This window comes from Labrus mixtus, chromosome 9, assembly GCF_963584025.1.
Source record: "Labrus mixtus chromosome 9, fLabMix1.1, whole genome shotgun sequence".
Taxonomy (NCBI): domain Eukaryota; kingdom Metazoa; phylum Chordata; class Actinopteri; order Labriformes; family Labridae; genus Labrus; species Labrus mixtus.
The window spans coordinates 27,218,099-27,244,939 of record NC_083620.1 but is presented as its reverse complement, the minus strand read 5'-3'; the positions used below and the strand labels follow the sequence as shown (position 1 = coordinate 27,244,939).

The 26,841-nt window shown below is 40.0% G+C and overlaps 2 protein-coding genes across 3 annotated transcripts; one reads left to right on the top strand and one right to left on the bottom strand.

The window, feature by feature from the left end:
* Window positions 1-839: 839 nt before the first annotated feature.
* Window positions 840-13,601, top strand: ercc2 (excision repair cross-complementation group 2). Its single transcript, XM_061047202.1, has 23 exons — window positions 840-981; window positions 1,276-1,375; window positions 3,222-3,299; window positions 3,413-3,475; window positions 3,609-3,722; window positions 3,905-4,021; window positions 5,225-5,341; window positions 5,474-5,597; window positions 6,140-6,236; window positions 6,388-6,521; window positions 6,617-6,785; window positions 6,920-7,038; window positions 7,598-7,667; window positions 8,063-8,132; window positions 8,682-8,783; window positions 9,321-9,384; window positions 10,256-10,377; window positions 10,542-10,634; window positions 10,864-10,936; window positions 11,148-11,218; window positions 11,748-11,891; window positions 12,083-12,226; window positions 12,517-13,601. Exons 1-23 carry the CDS (start codon window positions 977-979, stop codon window positions 12,607-12,609), a joined length of 2,283 nt encoding a protein of 760 aa, XP_060903185.1. The 5' UTR covers window positions 840-976; the 3' UTR covers window positions 12,610-13,601.
* A 688-nt stretch (window positions 13,602-14,289) lies between these two features.
* On the bottom strand, window positions 14,290-26,328 carry klc3 (kinesin light chain 3). Of its 2 annotated transcripts, none has more exons than XM_061047201.1 (15): window positions 26,126-26,328; window positions 24,288-24,537; window positions 23,680-23,745; window positions 23,246-23,410; window positions 21,563-21,638; window positions 19,999-20,144; window positions 19,801-19,883; window positions 19,407-19,494; window positions 18,967-19,068; window positions 17,727-17,900; window positions 17,301-17,400; window positions 16,705-16,885; window positions 16,523-16,589; window positions 16,091-16,173; window positions 14,290-15,992 (listed from the first exon to the last, which is right to left on the bottom strand). In XM_061047201.1, coding segments are annotated over exons 2-15 (1,542 nt in total). In that variant the 5' UTR covers window positions 24,498-24,537; window positions 26,126-26,328; the 3' UTR covers window positions 14,290-15,991. The 2 variants fall into 2 exon arrangements, with proteins under 2 accessions (XP_060903184.1, XP_060903183.1); XM_061047200.1 differs by having other exon boundaries at window positions 14,290-15,988.
* Window positions 26,329-26,841: the final 513 nt, after the last annotated feature.

The window sequence follows — 26,841 nt, the reverse complement described above, 5'->3', positions numbered from 1 at the left end:
GTGGTTCAATAAACCTTCTTTAAAGGATTTGCAGCATGTCAACATAATATCAGATAAAATATAAGTAATCAGAAGTGGACGTGAAATGGTTCTCTCTGCTTCCCTCTGGCGGCCAAAGTGCGTTACTGTAGTTTAAACCTGAGATATGTTATTTTAACATTTTAAAATGTTTAATCTAGATGATAGATTTAAAAAACACTGCTTGTCTCCTCCCCCCAGCAGTGTGACAGAAAAGGACAAGTAACATATAAACATACCTAAAAAACATACTGAGGAATAAAATCTAAACGTTCACTAAACAAATACACACAAAAAGCTTAGAAAATAAAACAAACAGACAGCTGTTTATGTTATTGCTGGTTTTTTTTGAGTCTAATACTAAGATTATTTTTGCTTGTTAAAATATTTAACAAAAAACTAAACTCAAATGTAGTCAATCAGGAAATTAAAAAAAAATATATAAAATACACGACACAGATTGATCTTAAACGTAAGAGGACCCTCAAAGGTATGACAACGTGTAATGCAACGAAGCTCCTCAGTATTGTAGAAGAATATAACTTACTTCTTTAGTTGTTTATTTTGTTTATTTATCATAATTATTTCATCATTATTTTTATTGTGTATACGATTTAATTCTTTATTTATTTTCAGGAATCTAAATGCCATGTTGTGTGTAGATGTATTTTTGATAAATAAAAAACGTTACAAACGACGTTACAGACGAGGATTAAATTAATATGTTATATATTAATATGTTTTCCACCCTGTAGGCGGCGGTAGTGAGCGCACGGGATTTTAGACCGACATAAATATACACGAAGAAGCAGAAGAAGAAGCGTCTTCTTCGTGGGTCCTGTAGTCGCAGTAGTGTGTCTCACTGATGTTTAGGACCCAAAACTTAAAGTTATCAATGAATATTTAAAAATATCGACTTTGACAAAGAGGAGGATCTTCTGCTTCACGTTTTACAGAAATGAAGTGAGTGTTTAAAACTTAAATAAGAAACTATCCACACAGACATGATGATGTGTTGCTGATGGCGTCATTAGCTTTTTATTGTTTACATTTTATCTGAACATCAAGATGTTTATTTAAATATGAGCTGAAGAAGAAGTGTTAACAGAGGTTATTCTAATGAATTTAATTAATTAACCCTCCCTGAAGATGATATTTAATACTGTGTGTGTGTGTGTGTGTGTGTGTGTGTGTGTGTGTGTGTGTGTGTGTGTGTGTGTGTGTGTGTGTGTGTGTGTGTGTGTGTGTGTGTATCAGGCTCAACATAGATGGTCTGTTGGTCTACTTTCCATATGATTACATTTATCCGGAGCAGTACTCCTACATGTTGGAGCTGAAGAGGACTCTGGATGCTAAGGTGAGTTAATGATGACGAACAATAGATTCATGTAACACACATATACACACTGTGTGTGTTGTAATGTAACACACATATATACACTGTGTGTGTGTTGTAATGTAACACACATATATACACTGTGTGTGTGTTGTAATGTAACACACATATATACACTGTGTGTGTGTTGTAATGTAACACACATATATACACTGTGTGTGTGTTGTAATGTAACACACATATATACACTGTGTGTGTGTTGTAATGTAACACACATATATACACTGTGTGTGTTGTAATGTAACACACACTGTGTGTGTGTTGTAATGTAACACACATATACACACTGTGTGTGTTGTAATGTAACACACATATATACACTGTGTGTGTTGTAATGTAACACACATATATACACTGTGTGTGTTGTAATGTAACACACATATACACACTGTGTGTGTTGTAATGTAACACACATATACACACTGTGTGTGTTGTAATGTAACACACATATATACACTGTGTGTGTTGTAATGTAACACACATATACACACTGTGTGTGTTGTAATGTAACACACATATATACACTGTGTGTGTTGTAATGTAACACACACTGTGTGTGTGTTGTAATGTAACACACATATACACACTGTGTGTGTTGTAATGTAACACACATATATACACTGTGTGTGTTGTAATGTAACACACATATACACTGTGTGTGTGTGTTGTAATGTAACACACACACACAGAGACACAACCTTCAGAATGACAGCTCATCCACTATTCATTATTATACGCTCTGCCAATGAAAGGCGTCTGATCCAACCTTCACAACAGGGTCCTAAGTCTCTGACTAGACTCTTCTCCTCTGTCGCCCCCCGGTGGTGAAACGAAGAGTCCCTCTGCACCTTTAAGAAAAAGCTAAAGACCCAGCTCTTTCATGAATACCTACTAACTTAATGATGATGGTCTCCATATTATTGATGATGATGATGGTAATGACGATGGTTTTTGTTTGATAACGACGACTTATAAGATGGTTTCTATACTGATTAGAGCTCTCAAGAACTGCCCTCAATGTTGTGCTTTGCCTCTGGTCACTTCCTGTCAGCACCTGTGTGTCCAATCAGACTCAAAGCTGATCGTTTGCTCTTACTGACATTGTTCCCTTTTTTCTAGATCCTTGCTTGTGTTGTTCTTACTCTCTGATGTACATCGCTTTGGATAAAAGCGTCTGATAAGTGAATTGTAGAATTGAAGAATTATTCAAACCGACACCGCCTTACCACGTCCTTCAGTACCACTCTCTCTCTGTAAGAGTAAAACGCTTGTTTGTGATTAAGCTATACATTAGGGATGTAAAAGTCAATCGTGATAAATCGATTCAGAGGTGTCAAGATTCACATCTGTACTCTGAAAAATGAATTACAACAATATAGTGAGCGTCAGCAGCTGTAGAGCAAGATTTTGAAATTTAAGGACGCACCACCGTCTTTTAAATCGGAGGTGAGGAAGCATTTTGGCTTCCTCAAGACACAAAAAGAAAGAGGTGAGAAGATAACAGATGAGACAAAAACTGAGTGCAAATATTGCAAGAAGACAGAGAACTACACAAACAGCACGACCAACATGATGCAGCGTTTAATCCACACCACAACGAGCCCATCACCTCCCCTTGTTGAGAGAAACAAAACATGAAAAGGCCAAACCACGCTTCCCTAAAGGATTCTTTTTCTGTCTTCATTTGTCTACAGTCTCATTTTGTAAAATTAATCGTGAGGGAATCGGAAAAATCGGGAGGACAGCTACACAATGTTCACTCTATTTGAGCGTGTGTTTTGTTTTCATAAATGCTGTTTCTGTTCAGGGTCATGGAGTCCTGGAGATGCCATCAGGAACAGGGAAGACCATCTCTCTGCTGTCTCTCATCGTAGCTTATCAAAAGGTGAGTTGACCTCCTGTGGGTTTCTTTATATGTGTTCCTGTTTTGGTCATCTGCTGCTTCCCACCAGTGAACACCACAAAAGCACCTTTTCATGGTACGATCTCTCTCTCCAGATGTTTCCCCTGGAGGTGACAAAGCTGATCTACTGCTCGAGAACGGTCCCCGAGATTGAGAAGGTGAGTCGGTGTCAAATGAAGATCACACTCAGTGAAAGAGAACGTAGAAGAACACTTTATCCTGTCTTACTTTCTCTTCTGTTCTAAAAAAGATAAGTTCAATCTAATCATTTTTGATCTGCTGTGTGATCAGGTCGTGGAGGAGCTGAGGAAGTTGATGGAGTTTTATTCCAAGCAAACTGGAGAGAGCAACAACTTCCTGGCTCTGGCGCTCTCCTCCAGGAAAAACCTCTGCATCCACCCCGAGGTAAAAACAGCAGCTGCACGTACATCACTGCAAACATGCACTTTTAAAGCTGACTGAGCAATGAATCAGCCTTAATCTGACTTCTAGATACAGATCCATGCTTTCTGACCTGCTCTCGTCTGAAGGATTAAATCAATGTTTCTCTGCTTTGACTCTGACCGCGATCGTCTGCTTCTCTTCAGGTGAGCGCTCTGCGCTTCGGTAAGGAGGTTGATGGGAAGTGCCACAGTCTGACAGCATCGTACATTCGAGCGCAGCGCCACACCAACCCTGACCAGCCTGTGTGTCGCTTCTACGAGGTGAGAAACTCTGAATTCATCCTGCTCAGAACAGGATTTTATAAGTGAAAGAGACCGAGGCAAAGGTCAGAAAATATCCTCAGTCACATCTGAGTGAGCTTCAGGAGAGGATGACTGTGTTTCTTTAAGTATTCAAAGTTTAACATTTACCAACACATTCTGTAAATCTATATATATATCAGTGTTTCCCCTAGGTTTACAGCGTTGGGGGGGTGGGGACAAGGCGACATGCCGACACAAACACTTTAAGGAATCTTGGTGTTCATGTGTTACTTTTAATGACAGCTGTCCTGTTCTATTGGAAAGGTATCCTTAAATGACTTCTTTCCCTGATTTCCGACTCTATCCACTATCCTATCTCTACAATAAAGGCATAAAAAGCCCAAAAATAAATCTTAAAAAAAAAAATATATATATATAATGGTAGGGGAAACACTGTATATAATATGTATAAAACAAGTACATTTATGTATGTTAAACAATATGTCAAAATAAACCCAGTGTTAAGGCTTTAAAACAGACTCAAATTATTATCTAATAATTAATCTGTTGGTGCATTTTGTGTCATCAACTGAAGTGATTCAAACTTAGTTTTTCATCTCTGCATGGGTTTGATAAATTCACCTTCACCTTCATCACTTTGCATCATCTGATCTGTAAAGTAGCTCTGACTGAGATGTTTTATTAACTTCATGTGAACGGTGTATTTGAAGACTGTGAGAGACCATCATTTACATCAGAAGCTCACTGCAGCGGCCTGCAGCACCATGGCAACCACACCTGGTAACTGATATCAATCTGTTACCGCCTTGTTAGGATGTCTCACTAGGATGAAGTGAACAATAAGAAGAACTCACATTACATGTTGTCGAGCTAAAGGAGAGAGTGTCTGGTTACCAGTCGTCTTCTGAATGAACTTTCTCTGGTAGTGTCCTGAACCAGTAAGTTATATTACATCAGTGACGGCTGGTTTTAAACTGGGAACATTTAAATGAACTTTTTACTCAAACACCTGACACCTGACCTCTGACCTCTGACCTCTGACAGGGCTCAAACTGACTGTGAAATGAAACATACCTCTGTTAGAGTCAAAGCTCCCATCAGGTGCAGATTGAATGTGATGTTACCTGTATGTGTTCACACTGGTCTGTTCTGTTTGTGTCCATGAACTTCTCCTGTGATTGTTTTTCTTTCTGTCTGCAGGAGTTTGATGCTGTGGGCCGACAGGTTCCTCTTCCCGCTGGCATCTACAACCTGGACGACCTGAAGGACTTTGGCAGGAGGAAAGGCTGGTGTCCGTACTACATGGCCCGTTACGCAGTACGTTACCCCGCCGTCAAGTATTTAAAGTTTTGTCATCAGGAGGAACTTTTCACAACTGCTGAATTTAAAGTTTCTCACCATGTTGTGGGTAAAGTTTCTCTGAGTTTGTCCGGTCTGCTGTCTTCTCAGATCCTGCACGCTAACATCGTGGTGTACAGCTATCACTACCTGCTGGACCCTAAGATCGCCGACATGGTGTCCAAAGAGCTGTCCAAGAAGTCAGTGGTGGTCTTCGACGAGGCTCACAACATAGGTGAGGAGGAGATTCACTTTATTTCAATTTAATAAATCAATGAATTCATTACAAAGAATCATACAGATCGTCAAGTGTTTCATGTCATGTAACATCCTAGAATGTAGTAATATATAAACAATTGAATAATATGATCTCAGGTAAATTAACTTACATGTGATTATCCACAACAGTTACACATTTAAATCTCTGTCTGTATATATTTTTCTTCTTTTTCGTCGTGAAAGGTTCATTTGCGTTTATTTTCTTTATTGATTTTAATTTATTTTCTTTCTTTCTTTTTTCTCTTTGTTATTATTATCATTATTTTTTGCTTTGTTTTGTATGTATTAAATAGTACTATCATTCGCTGTACAGTTACTACCTTACATATAGAAAAAAATATGTGGAAGAAAAGAAGAAAAGAGAAAAGAGAAAAGATAGGAAATGCTTGTTGTCAAATTTTTATATAAAAAAATGCATTAAAAAAAAAAGTGTTTCATGTCTTCTTACATTTTGTTGTTTTTCATCCCTCTGCTCTCCGTCTCTTGTTTCTTGCTCAGACAATGTGTGCATCGACGCCATGAGTGTGAACATCACCAGACGCACACTCGACCGCTGCCAGACCAACGTGGACACGCTTCAGACCACCATACAAAAGTACACACCCATATATCCTTCACAAGCTTTCTTATTATCTTCACAGCAGCCTGAACAGAAAGTTACAAAAGTTATTTGAGTTTCCTGACACCTTTATATTTTGTCCACATTATAGAGTAAGAAATTAAATCACTTTCCTTTCTTCTGACAGGATAAAAGAGACAGACTCTGCTAAACTGAAGGAGGAGTACAGGCGGTTGGTGGAGGGGCTGAAGGAAGCAAATGTTGCCAGGGAAACAGACGTCTACCTCGCGAACCCCGTGTTACCGGATGAAATTCTCAAAGGTACGACCATCAGCGGGACATTTAAAAAACTAAATAGTCTCTGGTTTTATTCTTCATCATCATAACGCTGATCACTCCTGCCGTCGCTCTCTCAGAGGCCGTCCCCGGCACGATCCGTACAGCGGAGCACTTTGTCGGGTTCCTGAGGCGTTTCCTGGAGTACCTGAAGTCCCGCCTGAGGGTCCAGCATGTGGTGCAGGAGAGCGCCCCGCAGTTCCTCAAAGACATTTTTGAGAAAGTCTGCATCGACCGCAAACCGCTAAGGTCAGAATCAGTTAACCACCTAAAACTCAACATCTGTTTTGAGCTTCAACTCTCCGGACTAACCAGATCTTTAGACAGTCTTCTCCTCACTTTCTCACTCCCTTCTTCCTCACTCATCTTCTGTGTCTCTTCAGGTTCTGTGCGGAGCGATTACAGTCGTTACTACGAACTCTGGAGATCGCAGACATAGCAGACTTCTCAGCTGTTACTCTCATCTCCAGCTTTGCAACTCTGGTCAGCACCTACAGCCAAGGTACTAAAACACTCTGTTTAAATAAGTTTCACCCCCTCTGATCCTGTATTTGATCATGTCTATAAACCCCTCTATTTCAGCCCTGCTCAGAACAGGCTGTTTCTGTGTCTGTACCTTTAAATATGTAAATGAGCTGTGTCTGACCACGCCCCCTCTCTGGAAGGGCTTGGGTGTACTCGGTGCTTTCTCTCTCCATGTCCTATTGTTTACGGTGAGAAGGCAGACTCAGAGGGCAGAACAAACACCTAGCTGTGGGAGTGTCACCCACCTGGGGGAGGGGCTAATGCCCTTTGTGATGTCATGAAGGGAACATCTACAAACGGCCTGTTTGAGCACACATTTTCTGAAAAGTGGAGCAGGCAGAAGACAGAGAGGATGGACTTTTCTCATCATTGGGGGGTTTGTAGACGGACTAGAGACACATGTTAGAGTTAGAGGAACATGGAGAAGATGATTTTACATATTATTTTGTTAAAAGGAAAGTTTCAAACTTTGCAATACTCTGATTGATTTTTGTTCTGTTCTTCTTTTAATCATTTATTTTCCCGCTCTGCTGCAGGTTTTACCATCATCATCGAGCCTTTTGAAGACAGAACTCCGACCATCGCCAACCCCGTGCTGCACTTCAGGTTGGTTAGAAGTGACAAACGAACAAATCGTGCAAGATTGTAGTTTCAATGTCTTCATGGGCAAGGCAGACAAATACACTGGAGATTAGTAAAGATGCCTGATTATTCTGTTGAATGTCTTCAGACCTGTTTTTATTGGAGGACTTTCTTCTGTAAGCATCACTTCTCCAATACTTACTTTAAACATTCAGCTGCTCTCTGACTGAGGACCAGCTGTGTTACACTACACAGACTGACAAAAAGTCACTGTTTAAAAGAACGACACTTTTAAAATGTATTTATTCTTTATTCATTGAGTAGATTAAAGCAGGTGATGATACCTGTGTGATGTAAACATGAACCTCTGAGCCTCGGGGTGTGACTGATCAGTTGTTGTCCTCTGTGTCCTCTTCCAGCTGCATGGATCCGTCTATAGCCATCAAACCTGTTTTTCAAAGGTTTCAGTCAGTTGTCATAACCTCGGGGGTAAGTTGAGTCACCACTTTGTTTCTTTTTGCTCCGTTTACAGACGGTCAGTCCTGGAACTGTTGTCTGGTGGCTTTGACAAAAAGGAAAAGAACATGTGTTTATTTTTAAACCCCTAAATTCCCAGACAGCGCAGAGTGGTAAAAAAAAATATTCCAACTTTAAAGATAACCAACTTAGTCTCCCATTATTCCATTTTAGTAGTTGAGGAAAATATAGTTTGTTAAATGTTCATCGTGTAGTAAGAAAACAACATTTTGTTCACATCAGTGGCCTTCATTATAATGCTCCTTTGTGGAGTTATCAGCTGGTTAGTGAGACGTTTAGCTGTTACAAGAAAGCAGGATAAATGTTTAGTGAGACAACACTTACTCATGTACAGAACAAATCAGAAAAGAGAAAAAAGTACTGCTTTGATTGACACAAATCAAAAGTCTTTTGCAGAATCTTGAATGTGTTTCATCATTTCATTGTTGTTGTTTTGTTTCTGATACAGTCTGTGTTCACTGGACTGTTGATGTGCTTCTCCTCTTTCACCCTCTTCTTCAGACTCTCTCTCCGCTCGACATCTATCCCAAAATCCTCGACTTCCGCCCGGTTACCATGGCGTCCTTCACCATGACGCTGGCCCGGACCTGCCTCTGTCCTCTGGTGCGTCTCTCTACACTCAAAGACTAAAAACTGACCAATGATGTAACAGAGAGGAAGCTGCAGGCGTAACGCGCTGCTCGCTCATAATAAAGTTACTGTGAAGTCGTTTTCAGTGTGCCTCGGATTGTAGATTTATTTTTCATGGCACGTTCCTGCAACCGTGCTCACCTGAGAACGTTTAGGGTGTGCATGAGGTCTCCTGTTGGTCATTTAGATTAAAGAAAGAAAAAACATATTTCATGCACTCTGTGACTTCTTTTAGTTTGACCACGCTGAACTGGCAGCATAACAAAAATCTTTACATTTTATAATTTATTTTGTTTTTAATCAGTTGTGGTAACCGGTGTTAAGTTGCATTACTACAATTCTTCTTTTTTTGGGGGGGGGGGGGCATACATACACGACCCGCTAAAAATGACCCCTCGACTGTTTAAGTGAACTATGCTATACTATATAATATAGTACATATTACATATTACACATTATACATAACTACATGTTCATGTTTTTGACTCCTTTATTTCTTCCCTGATCTAGATTGTCGGCAGAGGAAACGATCAGGTGGCACTCAGCTCAAAGTTTGAGACCAGAGAAGACTTTGGTGAGTAGATACGTCTTTAATTCATTAAATCAACTCTGTCTTTCCCTGATCTAGAGAAGCTTATTCATGCCTTTGTCTTTCCACGTTTGGACTACCCTAACCCCCTAACTCGCTTTAATCAGTCCTCAATGGACTCCAGCAAGTGACTACGAACCGCAGGTCCCACATTACCCCGATCCTTTCCTCCCTCCATTGGCCGCCCGTTATTTACAGGGTTGATTTAAAAATTCTCTTAACAACTTTTAAAACACAACACGGTCACAACACCCCCCCCCCCCCCCCCCTTATATTACAGATCTTTTAACCCCCTATGCCCCAAGCCGAGATCTTAGATCATCAGCACCTCTATTAGTCGTTCCTAGATCGAGGCTGGTTACCAAGGTGACCGGGCATTTGCCATCAGAGCCCCTAACCTCTGGAACTCCCTACTCAAAGAAATTAGGCTGGCAGACTCCTATTTTTAAATCCTTCCTCAAAACATATTTTTAAAGGAAGGCCTTTTTAATGATTGATTAGTAATTAATGTCCTGCTTTAATTAATTTAATCCATTTTTATAACTCACCAATGTTTTGTCCTCATTATTTTGTGAAGCACTTTTAATGTATGTTTTATTTAGTTTGATTGTATGCGTTCTGTAAAGCACTTTGTAACCTTGTTTAGATAAGTGCTTTATATATAAAGTTATTATTATTATTTAATTGTTGTCGTAGATCATTATGTCCTAAAGACGTTTATCTATTTGTTGAAATTTTTCACTTTTACATAAAAACAAACTCAGTTTCAATGATCGTATCTGTAAGCAGTTCTTAAAAACAAAACCATTTTATTATTCTGTGTTCAAGTGCAATGTCATCATTTCTTTGTTTCCAGCTGTGATCCGTAACTACGGCAACCTTCTCCTCGAGATGTCTGCAATCGTTCCCGATGGCATCGTTGCGTTTTTCACCAGCTACGTGTACATGGAGAACATCGTGGCGTCTTGGTATGAGCAGGTGAGTGTGTGGACAGACACAGACACACACACCTGAGAGGCGGAGCTGCTTCTTTTACACCTGAATCCCACATTTATCTTATGAATAATAACACTTTGTTTTTTTCTTTGTGTATGTGAAGAAGACCACAGGTGTGATGTGTTTTTGTACATGTTTGTTTTCAGGGTATCTTGGAGAATATTCAGAGAAACAAGCTGATCTTCATTGAGACTCCAGACGCTGCAGAGACCAGCATGGCCCTGGAGAAATACCAGGAGGTCAGTGAGACTCCTGTCGTCTTGTTTTTTATGCATTTAGATTTTAAAATAAGTTACAAATATCCAAAGTTAGTAGCCATTGCTTCCTCTGTGAAAAAATGCCTGTGGTGATCCATTTAGCATTGGCACTCTATATAAGGATAGTAAGATGGTGTGTTACTTCTTCCTGTTCTCCCGGAGTGTCTCACTTTTCTGATCATGGACGGTTCTCTGTGTCTCCTCTTTTCAGGCGTGTGAGAACGGCAGAGGAGCCATCCTCCTGTCGGTGGCCAGGGGAAAAGTCTCCGAAGGAATAGATTTTGGTAAATGTTCAGGAGGCTGCAGGTTACAGAGGTTATTAAAGAGGAAACCCCCTGTGGAGACATGTGGAAGCAGTCGAAAGAATAAAATGAAAAAACAAACAGTGAAAGCAACACGTTGGATTTATTCTTTTGTTATAAATCCACAAAACTTTAAGATGGTTGTCGAATTGTCAACATAATAACCGCACATCTTGTTCTGTTTTCTGTTCAGTTCATCACTTTGGCCGAGCAGTCATCATGTTTGGAGTGCCTTATGTTTACACCCAGAGCCGCATCCTAAAGGTCAGAACCATCACTGTGTGTCACTCTTACTATAAAACACACCGTGTTTACTTTCTGCTATTTTATTGTACTTATTTTTTTGAAAGTCAAATGTATATTGCCTATACAAATTACTACATGAATAGATTTAAAGTGCAGCTTTACAGATTTACATGCCAGTTATTGTGCCTAAATGTTTCAGTCAGTGTCCTCTAGAGGAACGTCAAACACTGTAAGCTACATACTAGTACTGGTACATTTTGCAGCGTGCAACCCAGCGTGCTTTTTTTCTACTCTGATCCAGAATCCTCTGTGCAGCAGGAGAAATGTCAAACCTCAAAGGAGTTTAGTATCTTCAGATAACCATTTTTCAAATCGTCAAATTGTTACCCCAAAGCTTTGGACGTATGTTCATAAAACAGAGTCCAGATTCAACATTTCTCTTTCTTGTTGTAGTATTTCTTTACCGCATTTAATTTAGGAGGAAGTAACTTTCTTTAAATTATTTCCTCATTAATATTCTGATAATGATTAAAGTGTTATTTTTCAGGCTCGTCTGGAGTACCTTCGGGATCAGTTTCAGATCAGAGAAAATGACTTCCTGACGTTTGATGCCATGCGGCACGCTGCCCAGTGCGTTGGCAGAGCCATCAGAGGCAAGACCGACTATGGACTCATGATTTTTGCTGACAAGGTTTGTGATTTTCACCCAGTCCAAACTTCTCTATGAACAACACATTTATAAGATCAGCCTACTTCACATACCTTTCTGTGAGATCCCATTACAGACACAGTGTTCACATTTCAGCTTTACAAAAGCTCCAGTGGGAAAGTTGGTGTTTTGAGTTCTTACAGGTCATGATTAAATGATTCTCCCTCACACAGCGTTATGCGCGAGCGGACAAACGGGGGAAGCTTCCTCGCTGGATCCAGGAGCACATCAATGACGGCAGTCTGAACCTCACCGTGGACGAAACCGTCCAGCTCTCCAAGCACTTCCTGCGCCAGATGGCTCAGCCTTTCAGACAGGTACGAGTCGCACCAGCAAGGCACCACTCCACAGCTGAACAATCTGTGCTTTAAAGGGCCTGCTTCAACTTATTATCGGGGTAGTTTAAAGGACCAATATGTAGCTCTGAGGCGGAGTGTTTAAAATGGCTACTGCAGTCAAATTTTAAAAAACTGGAAAGTGCTAAAGTGGACACATGGCTACTAACAAATGAGACTCTCTTACCCACACAAACTCACCTTTCTTGATTCCCATTTCTTGTAACCTTTCCCTAAAAATCTCTCCTCCTCCCCCCTCTCTCTGTCTTCAGGAGGACCAGTTGGGTCTGTCTCTGCTGACTCTCGAGCAGCTGGAGTCGGAGGAGATGCTGCAGAAAATCTCTCAGATTGCTCATCAGACCTGAAGGTGACATGCACTGCACAAAATGTCATCACCATAGCAACACCCAGAGGATGTGATTGGCAGAGTATCCGACGTGGCAGATGTACGTAGAATCACCATCAAGAAAGTGTTTGGTTTTTGAAAGCTGCCATTCGCTGTCAAGTAGTTAAAGCGTTCAGATATTCAGGTCACACCAAAGCGTGTACACACACTGCTGGTGTTGTAATTATCTACATATCAGCTTCAGAAACGAACATATGAAAGAACTGTAGCCACGTCTGTGCTAGATGTAAAATCAATCCACTTGCCAGTTTGTGACTGAATTACAGCCTAAAATCACGTTTTCTTTTTTAACAGCTCAGCACATAATTCTGTTTATGTACATGAATAACTGCATGATGCATCAAACAAGTAAAACAGTGATAGAATGACATCTTAGAACAATTTAATACTGTTACATCCTGTTGTAAATCTGCTTAGTTTCCCCCCCCGAGTGAAAAGAGAGCAGCCGTGATTTGGGACAAAACTGTTGATTTCATTGGTCCACACAGCGTTACATGAGTGTGCAGGATTTTGAACTCTAACATTTTGTATTTTCAGTGTTTCTATTCAGTATTAAAACTTGCTCTCAGATGCACTGACAGGAGCGATCCTAAATAATAACAACAACAAAAAACTCCAACATATGATGAGCTGTTTAAAAGCACATTCAGAGTTCTGCAAATTTGTGGGGGAAAAAATCAGTTTTTCAAAATGATTGGCGTTATGTGATGCTATTTTCATAAGTAACATGTTTTGTTTGAAACAAGATGTAAGCAGTGGTCTGTGGGTCAATAACAACAGAAATGTTATTCCATCTGTGGGTGTAACATCAGTGTGTTTCGTCTGTCATACAGGCAAGACTACTTTTAGTTTTCTTTGCTTCTGAAGCTGTAAAAAGATTTTATACTGAACATGACTATTTGTGTATCTGCTTATAAACCAAGGAGTTTGAATATACATGTTTGTATGAAGCTTTTGACTTGTCTTTTTTGTTATCTTGACAGGAAAAGAGTTTTAAACTAGAGGCTTTTCAATACTAACACTAAAGTCCTGAACTCAAAGATATCACATATTAAAGGTGACATATTCTCCTCCTCTTCAGTTTAAATAAGTCTCAGAGCTCCTCAAAACATGTGTGTGAAGTTTCTTGTTCTAAATCCACTCTGATCCTGTATTTGATCATGTCTACAAACCCCTCTATTTCAGCCCTGCTCAGAACAGGCTGTTTCTGTGTCTGTACCTTTAAATATGTAAATGAGCTGTGTCTGACCACGCCCCCTCTCTGGAAGGGCTTGGGTGTACTCGGTGCTTTCTCGCTCCATGTCCTATTGTTTACGGTGAGAAGGCAGACTCAGAGGGCAGAACAAACACCTAGCTGTGGGAGTGTCACCCACTTGGGGGAGGGGCTACTGCCCTTTGTGATGTCATGAAGGGGAAATCTCCAAACAGCCTGTTTGAGCACACATTTTCTGAAAAGTGGAGCAGGCAGAAGACGGAGAGGATGGACTTTTCTCATCATTGGGGGTTTGTAGACAGACTAGAGACACATGTTAGAGTTAGAGGAACAAGGTGAAGAGGATTTCACAGAATATGTGACCTTTAACTTTTTCAAATCAGCTCAACATTACGTAATGTTTCCATGCAAAGAAAAACACTAAAACATGTTTTATAGTAATTTATTTCAACTTAAATTTGCAAATATAAAATACAACCATTGAAATTAAGCAAAATAAACAAAGCATCAGAGGAAACACAGTTCCAGGTCCTACATATTTTTATACCATTGTGTACGTAACATTCTTACAAACTGTTCTTCCTACAGTATCTAACATAGTGCGACTTCAGTCCTGACAGCAGTGAGACCTTCTACCACAGTTATTAAATCAGTAGCTCTCTGTCGATTCAGGAAAACAGTGTTTCAAACAAGTGGAAGTAAACCTTAAAGGAGTTTATTGGAATGAAATCCATGAAGGTCAAATGGTTTTTAACCCTAACATCATCATCAAATGGAAGATGCTGTGAATGTTTTGATTACGCAGCGACGGAGTCACAAGATTACGTCTGAAGAAACAAGTTAAGTTGTGCTGCTTCATATGAAATTCTTTTGACATGCATGATATTCATGTTCCTCCGTCTGTTTTTGAAACCCCCGAGGGGTCAGAGACGTTCCCCTCCTGCACAGAGGGGCTTTGAGTTAATGCAGCTCTGTCAAATCCAAGGCCGGTTAGAGAGCACATGAACTCCAGCATATGACAAAAAAACATGTGGTGTCCATAGAGCCTGAACAGACATTAAGACGGATACATAATTACTGAATATTGAAATGTGTTATAAAGATATGTCATTCATTGTCAACGTTAAAACATGAACAGAAAAAGTTCTGGGTACGGACCAGCTGGTCGGCAATGTGCAAAAGTCTCAGAGGAGTACCGTCGTTAAAGTCAGATTCATTCATTATATTCAAACGCTTCAGATAAAGAACGAGGACTTAAGTAAGAGGCGGTCCTTTTTCTTATAATGTGGAATGGCAGGACCGGACGAACGACGTAGAAACACACATCATGTTTTATCACTTTGACAATATGAAAATAAAAGAAGATTGACCTGCAATTTTTTTTTAAAAAGGCAAAAAGTCATTTTCATTTAAAAATCTTCGACATAATAAACTTTAGAGATAAAATTTGTCCTCGTTAACAAAACACATTTACATTTTAATGTCATGTCTTTGATCACAGTGCAAACAGCTTTGTGTCCTTCAGGATTCAAACAAATATCAAGTTTTTTTTTACTGTAACGCCAATGTCATCTCATCTTTATTTAAAATAAATAAATAACTAATTTTCCATTCTGTTAAAACAAATGTACCTAAAAGAGCTGAGGAGCCACGTTAAAACTTAAACTTTTGTTAACCTGTTAAAATGTCTTTTTTAAATAAAGTTGAGTGAAAACTGAGCTGATGTTAGTTTAGGTAGTCTTAAGGGGTTGATGTGTAAACAAATATATTTCTGTATAAAACACAGCTTCAGTTTTCTTTCATTTCTTTAAGTTAAAAGTTAACTTTGGATTTAAAATCTTAATTTGTTAACAAACTTAATAAAAATTTAAAAAACCAGGAAGGAAGGAATGATGTGATTACGGTGCAACGTGGAAAACTTGGAAAGGGAGGAGAAAACAGAAACTATTTTTTCTTTTTTAATGAGGGGTATTTAGAAAAACATTTTGAGGTGTTTCTCAGTTTTTACTGTAAAGGGACTCATCATGGGGGATCCACGTTTAAGCAGTACCTCTGAATTCTCACTGTGACCGTCTCTCCAGTTACCTCGAGAGGCTTTGTTGACCCTGTGTGTGTGTGTGTGTGTGTGTGTGTGTGTGTGTGTGTGTGTGTGTGTGTGTGTGTGTGTGTGTGTGTGTGTGTGTGTGTGTGTGTGTGTGTGTGTGTGTGTGTGTGTGTGTGTGTGTGTTAGCTGGTCCCACCGAATGAACCTCTTCTCGTCAGGCTCTGCGTGCTCGAGCTCAGCCCTCGAACATCCGTCAAATGGCTCGACTGAGGAACAAAATAAAAACACAAAACAGACGTTCAGGTTACAGATTTCTGTGCCTGAATGTGCAGAAAGTAAATCGTTTGATGAGGAGATGTATATATGCAACTGATTTCTGATACTGTATGGTTCCTTCTCAAATAGTTTTGGGCCTTTGCAAAAAGAAATAAGGGAAGTGGATTCAGTTTCACATCAACTTTTGATTTTCAATGTGTAACATTTCCATGGAGTGAAACATGGCACCAAATACATCACTGAATCAAAAACTGAAAGTCTATTAGGCAGGTCTATGACTGTAGTGTCTGCATGATGTCATCACTGTCCCCCTGATGACATCACCAGCCGTCACCTCACCTGGACTCCGTCTCGACTCTCTCTGGCTTCAACGTTCAACACATTCAAAGAGTTCGCCCTCTTCATCCTGAGAGCAGAAAGCAGAATGTCACAGAGGGCTTAATATCAGGAGTAAACGAGACCTGCTCTCAGTTGGACCAACACTGGGTGTCTTTGATTTAACAGGAAAATGTAAATATTACCCAGCATTCCTCGGGGTTGTCTCCTCCATTCCGACTCCTTTCAGCTTGCGCACCAGTTTTTCGCTGCTCCTCCGTATCGATTCTCTGAGTTTGGTGAAGGAGCCGCTGCGCTTCAGGTTGCTGAGTCCGTCCTGACCGGAGCTGCCGTCCTCAGCACCCGACCAGCTGGGACGTCCATCTCCTGAAAAAACAAAGAGAAGGTAAACAAATAATAATTAATCTGTGTTTGACTTTCTTGAATTAAACTTAGGAAACTAATTATCCACATTGTTCTGCTCAACATCTGTCTACAGGACAAACAAGCTTCAATCAAAAAGGGACGTTTTTAGGATTATAAATACCCTCCTCAGAATGTATCGTTGCCTTTATGTGTTCTTGTGTCTTAAATAAAATGATTTACTGACTTTCTGCCTGCCACCAATGAAGGATAATCTGCTTGTTTTTAAGAGAGACGTTGTAAAGCTTTAGATAAACTGTGACATTAATCAAACACACAGTCCATTTAAAAGTCATTGGTTCAGTTTTTTCTTTCCAATCTGTGACTTCAGAATATCGTAGCTGACCTTGTATTTGATTCGTCTGCACGGTTGTGTTACCTTCTACAGATCCAAACTCTTTTTCATGTGCTCTGGTCAGGATCTCTTTGTAGAGAGCTTCGGCTTGTCTGTACTTCCCTTGCTTCAGATAACACGACGCCTGAGGAGGAACAGAGACGGATCAAGTGAGTTCCATTAGCAGAGAGACAAATTTACTTTAAACGACAAATAAGAGTGAGCAAGAGAGGACTATAGCTGCTGGACAGACCGCTGCTCCAACAGACTGGTTCTGCTGAAACCAGGATCCAGATACAGGAAACGATGCATCACTGGACTTGCACAGCTCTCTATGATGTAACTGCACATTTACACCTGTGATCATTCTATCTCTCTATAATCTGTTAAATGCAAAATGAAAAACTCTGTGTGGAAAACACTGACACACATTAAGAGTCTCTTGCACATTTCCCAGAAGGTCGGCCTCACCAAGTTGTTCTTGGTCTTGGCCACGTTGGCGTCGTCCGGTCCCAGTTTGCTCTGGTAGATGTGCAGAGCGCGCTCGTAGTACTGCTCCACCTCCTGGTACTTGCCCTGGTTCTGACACAGCAGAGCCAGGTTGTTCAGCTGCTTGGCCACATCTGGGTGGTCTGTACCGAGAACCTGAGGGGCATTCAAGACCATAAATACACTGAGGACATAAAACACTATGACACTTGATATTGGTCGTACACTGAGGGATGTGTTTGAGGGTCAAAAGTGGAAAACATTTTCAGATTCTGATCTTAAAAGAAATAATTAAACACTGAAAAAAAAAAAATTCTGTTGTGCATTAAAAAACAAAATTAATTAAAGTACCAGTTTAAAGCATAAAAAGAAAAAGTGTTATATAGCCAAAGAAAGAGCCAAAATGGCCGACTCTCTACATACAAGTTAAGTTTTATGAAGACATATTTATTTAATGAACTTTAAAGCATTACAGATACAAGTACATTCTCCAAACAGAAGATATTTATATCTGTTTTCATTCCTTCAGACGGGAAACAGAACACTGTTTAGGATTAAAGTTAAAGGTGGAGTCAGTAGAAATGTTTGTTGCAGATTGTAAACACAACATTCAAACTTGGCCCCTCCTCCTCCTCCTCCTGCGCTCATCGCCCTGAGAAGCTCTCACTCACTGCAGGACTTCAGCGTGTACGTTTACCGCTTGTACCTACACTGCAAGCTACCGCACGTTAGCACAAGCTAACTTGTTTGTCACCTGCCTGACCAACAGGAAGTAGAACAACTCCACGTCTGGGATAAAAGAAAACACGAGGTTCACCCTCGTTTTAGAACGAGCTTCATCCGCTTGGCGTTTTGGCCTCACTTTGATTATATTTTCTCTTCTTCACCGCTACGTGCACGTCCATTTTTATTCGCTGGATTGTATCCACTCCTAACTCACCGGCACGCTGTCATTGGCTGGGAGGAAACACACCAGCTCCCCGCCCAGAAACATCCCGAGTCAAACTAAACAAACCTAAAACATGAAAAACAGAGTCTCTGCAGACACAGTCACCACCACACATGTACGGAGGCCCAGATGTGGCATTTCTTGTGCAAAAGTCTACATTATATTCTAAGAAAAACCCACTGACTCTATCTTTTAAAATATGAATAATGAGTTTGTTAAGTGTGAAAGCTGAGGTTAGTGAAAGTGTAAGAGTCAAACTGTTTGTTTTCTCACTTTCTCTCTGATCTGCAGAGCTCGTTTACACAGCGGCTCTGCTTCCTTGTATTTTCCTCTTTTGCCATAAAGCACCGCCAGGTTGTTCAGTGTTGCTGCCACCTGCAAGAAAGCACAAAAAAACACACATAATGTACATTTAATGACAACTTAATGTGTCTGATTAAACTATCAGGAAACACAGGCAGCACTCCCAGCATAGAAAATGAATAGAGCTTCAAGTATTCATTATAAATAAGATGTTTCAATGAGGTGTGACACTGCAACATCCTACAAAAACAGTTTGGCTTCAGTTTATTAAGAAGTGAAAATCAAGCAAACATTTAATATTCAGAGCAGTTTAGATTCAGTTTGTGTTGATCTGATGATAATCTGATCATAGTGCTGCAGCTGTTTCATTCTGACTTCTGGTTAATAGATTACTGAAGAGTGTAACTTACAGCCGGATGGTCCATACCCAGGGTTTTCTCCCTGATCGCTAACGCGTCATTCAGCAGGTTAGCTGCTTCTTTGTATTTGTTCTGGTCTCTGGAGGAGAAAAACACACACACACACACACACACACACACACACACACACACACACACACACACACACACACACACACACACACACACACACACACACACACACACACACACACACACACACACACACACACACACAAACGAGGAAACTTGTCAGAATCTCAAACTTCAGTTACCAACGTTCAGACAAATATTGTTAAATTGGAAACAATGAATTTGCCATTTTTTTGGGGATTCTTCTTCTTGTCATAAATATTTCCGAAAACTGAAGACAAGATGGACATTCAGCTAAAGGACATGAACTCACCTGTACACGAGCGCCAGTATGTTTAGCATGGTGGCTACGTCTGGGTGTGTGTGTCCTGAGGACTTCTCCAGGTCCTCCAAAGCCTGTTCAGAATATAAACTCAAATCAGGAGACATTCAAACACATTTCATCTGCATTACCGTTATTTCATACTTAAAGAGCGACACTGTGAGGGGAGTCAGGAGACACGTCTCTCACCTGTTTGCAGAGCGGTACAGCCACCTCATACCGTCCCTGGGACGCGTACTGGATGACCAGGTTGTGGAGTGTTCGGAGGCGGGCAGGGATCTCGTAGCCGCCCTGCTGGGCTGCAGCCGCTGCACTGCTGTGATGAGGCTGTGACACTGAACATCCACAAAGAGACAAAAAGTGCAAAGAAGTAAAGACACAGTTCAGTACCTCAAGTTAAGCTTTACATGAGAGTAGACTTAGATCAGGAACAAAATGTAAGAAAGATTTTGTTTAAACAAGTTTGAGTCACATGTTATTGATGAAGTTAAAAATAGTTTAAGAAAACTTTCTTCATAGTTTTTTTTGACTGTCCAAAATGATGGTGCTGTTTGGAGTTTCTGATCAGACTTCCCAGTTGAATAAAAGTCAGCAGCGACTCACAATAACTAAAAAACTCATCTTAATGTTTTGGAAAAAAGCAGAGGCTCCACCTGTTAAAGTATGGTTAGAAAGAAATGTTAAAACTCTCTCATATGGAGAGAATTCAGCTCTCGCTGTCAAATAAACAAGGCAATACAACAAGACTTGGGTTCCCCTGCTTCAATGTATTGGGGCTGGGTGGTATTTGAGAATTGTTTTATCCTTTTTTTTGTTGTTGTTGTTCATTTAGTGTTACTCACTACACCTGTTGACTTGTATGTTTGCCTGTTATTTTAGTTTTTCTTAATTTAATTTAAAAGGAGGAAAATATCTGTAATATTGAATGTTTTATTATTGCTACCTCAATAAAAATTATTTAAGATTATTGTTAAAGCTTGGTGAAGTTTAAGTTCTGTCATGCTTTGTAGCTGCAAAACAAAAAGTTATTTAAATCATATTAACAACTTGCATTACTCTAAAAGCATCCCTCAAACCGACTTTTCCGCTCATGTGCATTTAACTCATTATCACCTTGTGTGATTTACGAGCTGGAAATGTAACATCACAGCTTGAAATGTCTTTGCTGTGCGTGAAAAACTCAAAACATGTGGAGCAGGAACAACAACAGAGCCGTGGAGACTTCAACAGTTCAGAAACAGAAATCAAACCTGTTTTTTTACAATCAGATAAAATTCACTCAAAAAACCTCCTGAAGAAATCAAAACAACTGGATTTAATTACTAACACATCAGTGTCAGACACATCGTCATTTAAGGAAACAGAAAAGCACCATGTTCATGCTCTGCAAAGAAAACTTTACATTTCAGACAGAGAGACTTTAAAGATGGCGCCGCACTAATGGTCACATGTCACAGCAGCTCCTGCCCATCGCTCAGTTTTTCCTTGTTTTTTTAAATATTGTAGCTTTTTTTACTCCTGTTCTTTTTCTTTGATTACTCCAATTAACTACCACAAGATGGACACAAGTCGTGTTGAGTTTGCTCTGTGACCGCGGAGGTCTCGTGCAGCAGTGACCTTATTGTTTACACCCGCAGCTGGAATCTTTTGTTTTCAATGCTCGCTCTTTGCTGCTGTAACACTGTACATTCCCCCGATGTGGGATGAACAAAGGAGTATCTTATCTTATTAAGAACCGACAGTGTGACCTTACTCTGTGACTGCTCCTCGTCCTCTGTGGGAAACAGGTCATCCAGAGACTCCTTGTTAGCAGAAGTGTCCTTATCGTCCTGAGAAGAGAGAGAGAGTCACACTCAGTCAAGATACAAGTGAAGTATCATCTCAATATATTCTCAACATGAAGCAATTTGTTTGAAGCAGACTTTAGGGGCCTAAAGTCTTTTTACAGCTCGACTAATCATCACTCTTTAATTATCTTTTATTATCATCATTATGTAACAGGTTTGATTTTACTTCCCACTCTGATAAACACACTCGATGCTTTCTGTCTAGATCCAAACTGAGCACAGCACCGGAGCAATCAGCAGCGAAATAAACAAATAAACTATCAATGCCATAAAGACGTTACTGCAGCTTTAAGGAATAGATATGTAACTTTCACACCTCAGCGCTGCCTGATCATCTGATTACTGCACTATGTAACTTTGGCAGCGGGCCGAGGTCTTATCTTACAGTAAGGAACCAGTTCATCCAGCAGACTTCAGTTTCTAAAAGCTCGTCTCAGTGCTGTTTCATAACATGGCCGAGGCTAAGAGGAAGAGGACGAGGAGGGATGAAGTTAAGAAGAGGAAAAGAGAGGAGAGGCAGAGTGTTCATCCCTGCAGATCGTAACAGATCGAGACGTTAAGTTAGGCTGTGTTGTTATCAAAGTCAACGTTGTCTCATGTTTAGCAGTTTCACCGGCTGCAGGAAGTCATCTAACCCGAGTTAAGTTCACTTATAAGATGGTTTCTATACTGATTAGAGCTCTCAAGAACTGCCCTCAATGTTGTGCTTTGCCTCTGGTCACTTCCTGTCAGCACCTGTGTGTCCAATCAGACTCAAAGCTGATCGTTTGCTCTTACTGACATTGTTCCCTTTTTTCTAGATCCTTGCTTGTGTTGTTCTTACTCTCTGATGTACGTCGCTTTGGATAAAAGTGGTGATAAGTGAATTGTAGAATTTATGTCTCAGGATTGAAACATATAAATAAATAAATAAAAACATCCAAAAACTTTTCTCTTTCCTTGTTGATCTTCAAGTTAGCTTTACAAGTTTAGATCCTTAAAAACTCAACTAGCTTTTAATAAATGATCCTCTCCAACGTAGCCATCTAGCCACGGCCTTTGGTCGTCATGGTAACAGTTGAATAAACATCCAGACACTCCACTCGCAAACAGTTTGCAAACAACATATTTGCGCAGAATCCGGTAATATGACTCGACCCTGTCAGTCGACGTGTTCGTTTAGCTTCTGAAAACGTCTTCACACCTTCTGTTTGTCAACAGATGCATGTTGTCTGAGAGGAGAGGGGGCGGGGCAGCACTATGTCCCGTTTGTCTTAGGACGGTGCAGTCGCACACCAAATATCTCTACATTTAAGAGTCAGTCTCAATGATGGCTTCAAACCGGGCTCACTTTTTAAATTGATCATGGATTAGATTTCAGCCTGGGTGTCCTGAATAAATACAGAGCATCAGTTCAAGTCGCTGTGTTAAAAGGTTTTTTTTTAAAAAGCAGACTCTTCAAGGGGCTCAACCTCAAAGTTTAATTCTCCCTTATCTTATTATCATCAGTTACTTCAGATCCTAGTGTGGTTAACCCCTGACAGCAAACTCTTCTCAAACACACACATATATATTTGTGTTTTTGTACGGTCAGTTTGTCGTCTCCTCACCAGCTGCGGCTCCTCCAGGTCATATTTGCGTATGGAGGACATGAACTGCAGATGTTTGTTCTGCTCCTCCAGGGTGACCACCTCCTGCTCCCGATCCTGCAGCCGCTGCTGAGCACCCGCCAGCTCGTCCCTCAACCACTGGTTCTCCTGACACAGACGACGCACCTGAGGAGAAAAGAGAGGAAGAGGAAGGTTGAGCAGAAGAGTGAGGGAGAGACGGGGGAGGGGAGGATAGAAGTGGGGGAAATAGAAACAGGAAGGGAATAAAAAGTAGAAATAGCAACAGAGGGAGGACGACAGCAGAGAGGAACAGATGAGGAGGAGAGGGATGAGTAGTTTGTCGGATGATCAACATTTCCTTAAAGCTCAAGAGAAGACTTGACAGACGTCTTATTCTTATTCTTCTCCTTCTTTTAAATCCTGCAGAAACTAACCTGAGCACGCAGCTTCTGTTTCTCCGCCTCGAGAGAACCCAGGTGAGCCGATAACGCCATCATCACCTGGAGGGACGAGACGCTCATTACAACGACAGAAATACCCTCAGATGGAAAAAAAAGAAAGAAAGAAAGCTTTTCTCCCAAAAATACAATGATGAAGGACGAGACTTTAGAGCTTATCTACAAAATGAAAATTGTATGCATGTTCATTTCTGCACCCTTTGCTTTAAATGCACCTTCTTTAACTTCATGTATCTTCTTTTCTGTGCAGGATAATTCAGTTTTAAGACATTTGGATATTATTTCTGAGCTAGTCTTCCTTTGAGCCAAATGTAAACGTGTTTCTTTTGTGGGAAAAGGTTGCATGTTTGCAGGAGTCATGTTTCTTATCAGATAATGTAAGTCTCCTGAAAAAATATAATGCTTATGACAAGTAGTATGCAGAAAAAGAATCCAAAACAAGAAGCTAAAAGAGGCTATATTGCTCCAAAAAGCTGCAGTAAGTGATAAATCACTCCCAATAATACATTTTTAAGAGATGCTACATGTTAGTAGTACTCAAAAAAAGAGGATAAACACATTCTTGTTTCCTCTTCTGTTCTCACCTGGGCCTCGCTCAGCCCCAGCTCTATCCTCTCCAGTGATTGGCGGATGATGCTGGTCTTCTCCTGCTCCACGCTGCCGCTCTCCAGCGCCGTCCGGCTCTCTACCGGCTCCTGAAGGCTCTCCAGCAGGCTGCAGTTCTCCCCCCTCAGCGCCTCCAGACCCGCGATCACCTGCTGCGTGCTGCACAGAATCTCATCCGCCGACAACATGGTTTCCTTTTCTGAGGTTCCTCGTCTGGCAACAACTGACCTGGGAACAAAACAAAAAGAGAAAACATGAAGGGTAAAAACAAAGTGATTAGGAGTTCTCCTAGTGTTCATGAAGGGTCAGAAGTACATAAATAACTAAGAGCAGCAGCAGGGTTTGTTGCAGTAATATAATAATGATACTAGCTGCCAGTCGTTGAGGTATCTGTTAAAAGTAACAGAATAATTAAGAGTGTGGGTTGAAGCTGTAGAAGAACAATAACAGTCAAAGTGAGAGTAGAAGTAGAAATAGTAACCGAGCTGTGGATAATCATTTGAACTGTCAGCAAACACATACTGGTTTTCAGCTTCCTGTTTTTTTGTCTGTTCGAAACAAAAAGTCTGAAAGCTGAAGTTAGCATTAAGAGCTAAACACAGAAGTATTTCATTACCTACAGTAACATGCAGACAGTTCACTCGTGCAAATTCACTTTTTCAACCGTAAATCTGACATAAACATGTAAACGGAGGAACAAAAAAATAACAAAATGAATATGAGAAGACAAATCTGTCAACCCCAGGGACGGAGAGGAAGGTTGTCACATACAGTATTTTGAATTTTCTCTCTTTTTCAGTCCTTACAGTCACCTGAGGGTAACATTACACCTTTAAATTACAGGGACTATATATATATAGTACTGTATATATATACTGTGATGAATGAATGATAAATATTTTACAATCGGTCCATTCATTAAAGAATAAGAAGACCACTTTACATGTTTACACTGGTTCATGTCACCATAAAATTCAAACAATTTAAACACTAAAAAAATAGTAATAGGCTTATTTCTGCCCATCATATACAACATTAATATAAACCAGAACATCAGCGATACAAAACAGAAGAAAACAAGAGCAGATTGACTCCAAATGAATCCTCAGTTCTTCATTATTTTATGTGTTTTTATCATTTAATAATCTACATCACATTTCCATGAAATGCTGCATCACAGTGTCTCGGATTTTTTGTTCTTCTTGAACATTTTTTTTTTGCAAACAACCTGAAAAGTCTTTTATTTTATTTGCCCTTTGACCTCTGTCCCTTTATCCTTGAAGAGTATCTGATTTATTCACATCTTTTTGTTGACCCTGTGCAGAACTCAATCACTAGTTTGACCCCAAAAACTGACTCACATCTGTATTTTACCCTGCTCCTCACTCCACATGTTTCCTCTTTGATTAACAAAAATGCCAAAATACCATCAGGAACACTTTAATTTATAGTTTTAAATATTATTTTTAACGCTTTTAAATACAAAATATGTAAAACATGAAGTGTGCCAGACATTATGAATAATGGATTAGTATGTTAATAGTTCCCAGCTCTGGTTCTTGGAGTTTAATGTGACAGTAATCACTCTCAGTGCAGCAGGCCAGGAGGTGAAAGGAATTATTATTATCGTGTTTTTTTTTTTTATGCTAATTGAAAAAAAACAACACAAAACGAAGTCTGCTGAATTTATCTGTCTGATAATTTAACCGAGAGTTTTAAAAACATGTCAACACGTTTGTTTTGGTTGCTGATGAAGCTGCAGGACAGGATGTAAACACAGACAGACACATCAACACTAAGTTTATTTATAGCCTACCTGCTAAGGCTCCGGCGGCGTGGTTCCGTCTTATTCTCCAAACTGACCGGATGTTTTTATATTTTCATATAAAAAGTGGAACCTGTAGTTTACACATGTCGGCTCTCGATGTGTTTCTGTTTCTGAATCGTTGCTGAACAGGTGGGACGGGAAAAAAAAGTAGAAGCTGTAAATTATTCACCTGCTGCCTCCTCGGCTCTCAGCTCCTCCTGTCATCACAGAGGCTTTAGCTTCAAGCTGGCGGCGGTAACATCCGACATCCGGTTCTCGCCTTCAAAGTAAAAGCCTTATAGAGGCCATCAATGTGTGTACTAATGATCACAGGACATTTGTATGTTTCTATTTGTTTTATTTTAGTTGTAAAGAGACGATTTACCATATAAAAAATAAAGGTAATAGGCCAATAAAGGTAGTTTTCATCTGGCAGGTAACCATTTAAAACACATGATAATAAAACAGCATTAAATACAGGTGACGACACACAAACCACAGAGTAACACAGAGCATTACATCACAAACAAATAGTCACACCGGAAACAAGAACACAGCAAATGTTCTTAATAAAAGTAAATAATGTGAATATCATAAATAACAAGAGTTTTCAGTTCTAAGAATTGTTTACAAGTGAACGAGTGCATACTGAGAAGTTAAAACATATCTACACAAGTACTGCACATAGGTTATTATTATTATCTGAGTATTTCTATAGATCTTTT

Bases quoted from the DNA above. Each gene is read 5' to 3' on its own strand.
- klc3 (XM_061047201.1), bottom strand. From the start codon at position 24,497: ATGTTGTCGGCGGATGAGATTCTGTGCAGCACGCAGCAGGTGATCGCG. The intron at 20,145-21,562 runs GTAAGGTCACAC...GTGGATGTTCAG, and splicing joins GGACGAGGAGCAGTCACAGA to TGTCACAGCCTCATCACAGC. The intron at 19,495-19,800 runs GTGAGTTCATGT...TTTCTCCTCCAG, and splicing joins ATACTGGCGCTCGTGTACAG to AGACCAGAACAAATACAAAG.
- ercc2 (XM_061047202.1), top strand. The intron at 3,476-3,608 runs GTGAGTCGGTGT...CTGTGTGATCAG, and splicing joins CGGTCCCCGAGATTGAGAAG to GTCGTGGAGGAGCTGAGGAA. The intron at 6,522-6,616 runs GTACGACCATCA...TCGCTCTCTCAG, and splicing joins ACCGGATGAAATTCTCAAAG to AGGCCGTCCCCGGCACGATC.